Consider the following 7,709-nt stretch of genomic DNA (forward strand, 5'->3'; position numbering starts at 1 on the left):
CGAATGATGCTGGTCTAGGCTAGATGGTGATGAGACGATAGTTGAATATGAATCCCAAGTTTGAGAAAGATTGAATGTGACGAGATGTTAGTTGGAATATCAAGTAACTTATGTGATATTAAATAGGTATAATTATACCAAAATAAATACCTTATCGATGATATTTAATATTTATTTTGGTATAATTATACTATTTTCAATAAGGTATAATTTCTATTTCTTTCTCTTTCTTTTTTTAATATTTAAAATTTTCCTTATTGTATTATGAAAATGTTCTAATTTTGAATTTCATTAATAAGGGATTTTGTTAAAAATTCAATAAGGAAATTTTTAAATAATTTTTATAAATTCATAATTAAGATTTTTAGAAACGAAATAATCAAATATTTTAATTTAATAATTAAGGAATGATACTTTTAGAAATATTTTTAGGAGGTTGAGATTTATTAAGGGTGATTATATATAAAGAAAATAAAAAAAGAATAAAATAAACTCATGGAAGTCGTGGACGGGGTCCACGACTTCAATGGATATGTCAGCGAAGTCGTGGACTCGTCTACGACTTTGCCTAGTCGTGCACGGGGTCCTTGACTTCCCTACCCTATTTTTGTCAATTGTTCCCCTCCTACTTTATTTTTGACAATAATTTTTTAAATAACATTATTAAAAAAATGTTCAATTATTTTCTAAGAATTGTTTTTATTTGATTTTGATAAGATGGCTAAAATCAAATAATTTCAAAAAAGATACCTAAAATCAAATAATATACCTAAAATCAAGTGATATATACATAAAATCAAGTAACATATATAAAATCAAATAATATACCTAAAACCTAATAATTTCAAGAATTACAATTTAAGCATTATTCAACAAAACCATGCATGCGGTCCACAATTAAGTTAAATTCAACAAAGTCATACATTCCCACTATGTAAACAAAAATATAGTACAACAAAACCGTACAAGGAAAGAAAGTAAACATACCTTATGGGACGAGGAAAGTCGTCGGAAGGAAAAATGGGAGGGGAGAACGGGAGTTTTTTTTTTTTATAAAGGTCTAGTAGGAGGCCGAGTTTTTTTTCGTGAAAGGAGGTAGAGTGGATGGAAGGCAAAATGTGTACCTCGATCCACGACGCCCTACATGTCAGATAATGTGGCAGTCAACTGCAGTGTCGACCGTCACACAGGATAGGCATGTGAACGGAGTCATGTACCCCGTACACGACTTCAGTCCAGCATCATGGACCAAGTCCACGATTTTGAGCCGTTGTATTTTTAACGTTACTTTTCTGCCTACCCTATTTTTCACATCATTTTAAAAAATAACATTATTAATAAATTCAATTTAAATTTCTTCACAGACTAATATGAAACTTTGCAAAAAAATAATATATATATATATATATATATATATATATATATATATATATATATATATATATATATATATATATATATATATATGATAAAAAAAGACTTTATTATCAAGTTAAAACTCTTATTTTTAACCTAAACATGCATATTTTATTTTCAACGTTATGAAACATATAGTTCCGACTAGTTCAAAGTAAAATGAAAAAAAAAAAAAAAAAAGACAGCCCTATTACAGAATCTAGGGCACAATATTCCTTTTTATCTTTTTTAAATAAAAACAAAAACAAGCCACAAAGAAAAACACAATCACTAAATTAAATTACATAAAATAATTTATGACAAAATTAACACCAAACAATAAAGATGACTAGAAAGATCAAAACATATATATATTTCCATTTTCCAATATATATATATATATATATATTTTGAAGTATTCATAACTCATATTGCGTGTCCATTTCTACCGCATTCAATAATAAATAGAGCTTCATCCACGTTAAAATCTCAGCCACTTCTTATATTTATTTACAACTTTCAAACCAAACCACCCTTTGTTTTCTTCTCCTTATTCTTCTTCTTCTTCTTCTTTACCTCACTAACAATGGCTTCTTCAACAAACAAAAACAACGAAGTAGCCTTCGATTTATTTCCCTTCTTAAGAGTCTACAGTGACGGTCGCGTCCAACGACTCATGATCACCTCCGATTTTGTTCCTGCCGACGCCGACGATCCCAAATCTCCTTTCCGATCAAAAGACGTCACCATCTCGACAGATCCTGCTGTGTCGGCTCGTGTTTTCATCCCCTCCTCCGCTGATCCAAATCAAAAGCTGCCCCTCCTCTTGTACGTCCACGGTGGAGCCTTCTGCATCGAATCGGCTTTCAATTTGCAGTACCACCAGCACGTGGGCTCTCTTGCTGCCGAGGCCAACGCCGTTGCGGTCTCCGTTGAGTACCGCCTTGCGCCGGAGCATCCGATCCCCGCCTGCTACGACGACTGTTGGGATGCTTTACGGTGGGTTGCGGCACATGTGAACAGGTAAGTAATTAATATAATGATTAGGAAGATATCTCAATTTGTTTGTTTGTTTTTTTTTTTTTTTTATTGTTTTGCAAATATGAATTTATATTTTTCTAAAAGAAAACTAAAATTTTGATAGAAGACAAATAGTTAGAGATTTAAGTAGGCAAATTGCAAAATTGACAAAACTTTCCATAATAATCAAACGTGGAATCCTTAAATTTATGAACTCATCAACTTAGACAAAGACTGTACAAGTATGTGGATTCAATTTGAAAAACACAATTAATTTTTCGGTTAAAACTAAAGCTAATAACTTTTGTAATAGCTAGAGGAACAACATAAGAGAACAATACAAGAAACTTTGGTAACCCAATTCGACTAATATTGTCTACATCTGCTCATAACCTTAATGAGTAATCTTTATTAATATTCACTTAAGTCAATATACATCAATATATATGGTGCTATGTTCAATTATCTCACTTAATAGCTTGTGTCTTGACATCAGACTCTAGACTCTTCCGAATTACTTTTTTTCACGATATCTGGCTTCAAGCTCCCTTAAATACATAGTGAATATCTTTGACAACCTCTTTAAATCCCTCTAAAAATCTTAGTGACCACACAAACCACTGTCTCATCTGTTACTCATCAATTATTGCATCTTAGATCAACATGTCGATCCCATAGCCATAAGATCATAATATCTTTAGAATTCCGTAGCTTCTGCGTACAATTTCCGACTGAACAATCTTCTTCAACTTATGTTTATCTGTTTTTCGTCACCAAAAATAGTGGCAGTAACAACCTCTATATATATAAATCTTCTTTTCTTTTAAAGATAATTAATAAGATTTCTAAGATAATAGAAAATCTTTTATCCAAAAAAAGTATATCATCCTTTAATTAATTCATTAATCAAAGATATATCTCATCCTTTAATTAATTCATTAATTCATTAATCAAAGATATATCTCATCCTTTAATTAATTCATTAATCAAAGATATGTCTCATCCTTTAATTAATTCATTAATCAAAGATTTTTAGTGAAAAATATTTCATAAAAAAAAAAATTTAGACAAAATCTTCAAAATAAATAAATAAACATACAATTTTGCCAACAAAAATTATCAATTTAATTATCTTTAGCTTTCCAACTCCAAATTCGAAACTTGATGAGAAATGAAGAATCAAATCCAAAGGCTCCAATTACATCTTTGGATCAGATCAAGAAGCTCAAAATTTAATCCAACTAATTAGATCTTAAAATGTCTACTAAGTGGTAACCAAAACCCATAAACCACATCCAAATTCGCAAGCTGTGGCTCGAATGGAGGAGCGACGAACGAAGTCATGTTGGATGGAGGACCCGCAATGGCCTTGGCCTTTCTCCTTAACCAATTATGTATGTATGTATGTATGTATGTATGTATGTATGTATGTATGTATGTATGTATGTATGTATGTATATCACACCAAAATACCAATTCTAGCTCTTCCTTTAATTTCTTATCACATTCACCACCCATCACCATGAACCCTTCCCTCCTCATTAATTCTTTTCCAGCAAGTATCTTTCTTTTCACCAACCAATATACATATATACAACCGATAATAATTGCACCAAAAACAACCTTCTTAATTAAATATACATATCACATGCATATACTTAATTAATTTCAAATAAATAACACCCAATATCAACTCAAACATAAATTAAACTTATGATAATTAAATTAAAAAATTACCTTAATTTTGGAGTGTTACAAATTTCACATGTGCACTTTTTCAAATATTGATTTTATAAAATATAAAATCAAAATCAATATACATGGATGGTTTTATAGAAAAATTTGCCCAAAAATCTAAATCAATTAATTTATGTAAATTTAGGGTTTTAAACGATACAATCATAAGTTTCACACATAGTTTTTTCAAATGGAAAATAATGAAATGTACAAATCAATGCACTTAACAAAAGTTCATAGTCTAAATTGTTGCAATTATTAGTTCAAAGTTCAAATTATAAGGTTATAAAATGATATTTCCCTGAATAATTTTAAAAAATTAAAAAACAAAAAGATTAATGTTTTGGTGTAGTACAATCGTCACCTATTTTTATAAACAAAGAAAAAAATATAAAAAATAGTTTTTAAATAAAAAAGAAGATAAATTGGCAACTTATATTATTATTATTATTATTATTTATTGTTGTTATTATTATTGTTATTGTTGTTATTATTATTTATTGGGGTAGGTTCAAATTTAAAGAGTGGTAGCCAAAAAGAGAGGAAAATAGTGGAAGGGAAAAAAAGAAAAAAGAAAAGAAAAGGAAAAGGACAGAAAAAGTAGGGTGAACACATTACATATGCCTTTTTTTCCTTTAAAAATAATATTATAAATTGTATTTACTGTTTTAGTATTTATAAAAGTTGCCCTATCATTTTCATTATTATAATTAAATTATAATAGCTTGTTGAGATTGATTATTCAGTTTGGGTTAGAAAAGAATAATGTATTCTTTGAATTGTCAATTCTTTTTGTTTAAAAATGAAATAGTAAATATTAATGGGAGTAAAGAATAAAAAAAAACGATATAAAATAATAAAAACAGTAGCAAATAGTAATTAAAAAAGTGTTGATGGTAGCTAATTTAAAGGTATGAAATAATATTTACATTAACAATGGCAATTTTTATAGTCTTATAATAGTTCATGTCCCAAAGGCCATTGAAATATTTAAGATAATTAACAACAAAGTATTTATAAAATGTTAGGAAATTGAATTGTTTAGATAATCTTTTAAATGTGCTTGAATGATAACGAAAGTTAAACTTAATAAAAACTGACCATATTTTTTTTTTATTGAACTAAACCATCAAAAGTATACTAAATATTAGGAAAAAAGGACCATAAAAGCTAGCTTTTAAAGTTATAGATATCAAATTAAAACTAAATTTAGAGTTCCAAAGAGTATGTAGTTTAGTTAATTGAAAGTTTGAATCAAAATTATAGTATAATTCTTGACGTGAAGTTGAATTAGTAAGTGTATTTGATTTCAACTTTTTCAAATGTTTAATCTTAAAATTATTTGTTAGGAAAAAATTGAAGTATCTTGACAACTATTTAAAATAATTCTAAAATGATTTTTAAAAGATTTTTGTAGTGTATTTTAATTTGTTTTAATCGAAAGAGATTTGGACACTTTTTTCCTCTAATAATTCAAACAAGCCCTTAAATATCAAGTATTAACTTAGAAGTAAATTAGTTTCAGTTAACTAACTTATGAAATATATATCAAAGTAATTATACTTATAGGACTTCTTCAAGTGAGCTATATGTCTATATATATCTTTTAGTACAATGTAATCATAGGAGATTTGTACCACAAACATGAGCTAAAAGTTTTTCGTAAACAACAGAGATGGTTTAGAGCCATGGCTAAACACATATGTGGATTTCAACCGTATCTGTTTAGCTGGTGACAGTGCCGGTGCAAACATCTGCCATTACTTGGCTGCTCGAGCAAGTTCGTCGTCAGAGGAACTGGGTGGAGCAAAGGTGGTGGCAATGGCTTTGATTCACCCATTTTTCGGTGATGGGAGAGAGGATAGGTTGTGGAAGTATCTATGTTCGGAGACAAGGTTAGTGAGACCAACCAAAGAGGAATTGGCAAAGATGGGTTGTAAGAGAGTGAAGATCTTTTTGGCAGAAAATGATTTCTTGAAGTTTGGTGGAAGGAATTACGATGAGGATTTGAAGAGGAGCGGGTGGAATGGGGTGGTGGAGACGGTGGAGCACGGCGGAGAAAATCATGTGTTTCATTTGAAGAATCCAGAGAGTGAAAATGCTGTTGATTTGTTGGAAAAATTAGCCTTTTTCATTAACTTAGATTAATGTGGTTGGGAGAGATTTTGACATGATTAAAATCACTTTTATGGTGAAAATCATTTTGCTTTGAAATAATCATGTTGACAAAATAAATAAATAAAACTACCTATTAAAAATAAATCACTCCACAAGTGATTTTTATTTTGGTGACTGAAAGAGAATAACTTCCAATATTTTTCTCTTACTATTGAAATAATTTATGATGTTGGTCTAAAATTATTTATATAAATAAATAAAATTAGATTATCATTAAAATTTCCCGAGGACATTTGCCTGCCACTTCCAACTTTCGACTAGCATTTTTCTGATCATAAACCACTCTCGTCCAAATTTCGATGACCATTTTTGGTGATGTAGTCAATCAACTTTTGATGAATGTTTTTGACAACAACCATGGACCAACCTCCGCAACCGTCGTCGACTAACCTACAATCACATCTCTGTCAACTATTTTCCAACGATTGTCGATGACTAACTTTTGACGGTCATTTTCTCAACAGTTTTTTGTTAGCCAATTTCCATTGATTGCTTTTTGCAACTGTTGTCGGTCAATTTTTTATTGGTGTTTTTTAGTGGCTATCGTCTACCAACTTTCAATGACCGTTGCTGCTAACCTCCAATCATTGTTTTTGGCAGCACCATGACCGTTTTTTAATAGGTCCCCGACCATTTTTTGGCAAGTTGCTAGTCAATTTTCGACGACCTTTTTCAATGAACGCCACCAACCAATTACTAGTGACAATGTTTGAATAATTGTTGTAGGCCAACTTTTGATTACGTCTCTGTTGGTTGTTTTCTGGCAACCGCTGAAGGCTAACTTCCGTGACCACTAGCTAAAGGCCAAATTTTGGTGACAATTTTTTCGACAACTGTTGTAGCTAACCTCTGGTGACTTCTGATCTATAACCATCCTCGTCAACTTTTGACAATTGTTTTTTTACAACAACTGTCTTCAATCAACTTCTAGCATCCGTTTTTTGACAATTGTCGTTGGCCAACCTCTATAACTATCATTTCTGATGATTGCTTTCGGCAATTATCTATGACCAACTTTGGGTGACCATTTTTCCAACAACTATTATCGTCCAACTATCGACGACCATTTTTAAGAAGGCCGTTGTCGGCCAACTTCCAACAACTACTGAAACCAACATTCAATCATCATTTTTCAGCTAGCGTCGCTGGTTACTTCTGACCACCATCTCCAAAAACTTTTTTCCAACTATTGTTAGTAGCCAACATTTAATATAAAAACATTTTGAAAATAAATTAATAAAGAAGTATTTATTATAATTAATTAGTTAAATAATGTTTTAAATATAAAATATAGTTTGGGGTCTTTTCAAAAATATAAAAAAGCGGCAGAATATTTACACTGTATAGAACAATTTCGAAAATAGAAAAAGCCCAGAGGC

General features: G+C 30.3%; 1 protein-coding gene across 1 annotated transcript; it reads left to right on the forward strand.

Annotated features, from left to right (window-relative positions):
- Nucleotides 1–1,863: 1,863 nt before the first annotated feature.
- On the forward strand, nucleotides 1,864–6,414 carry LOC103498401 (2-hydroxyisoflavanone dehydratase-like). Its single transcript, XM_008460989.3, has 2 exons — nucleotides 1,864–2,418; nucleotides 5,826–6,414. The coding sequence occupies exons 1-2, from the start codon at nucleotides 1,982–1,984 to the stop codon at nucleotides 6,298–6,300; spliced, it is 912 nt and encodes a 303-aa protein (XP_008459211.2). The 5' UTR covers nucleotides 1,864–1,981; the 3' UTR covers nucleotides 6,301–6,414.
- Nucleotides 6,415–7,709: the final 1,295 nt, after the last annotated feature.

This window comes from Cucumis melo, chromosome 11, assembly GCF_025177605.1.
Source record: "Cucumis melo cultivar AY chromosome 11, USDA_Cmelo_AY_1.0, whole genome shotgun sequence".
NCBI classification, from domain to species: Eukaryota; Viridiplantae; Streptophyta; class Magnoliopsida; order Cucurbitales; family Cucurbitaceae; genus Cucumis; species Cucumis melo.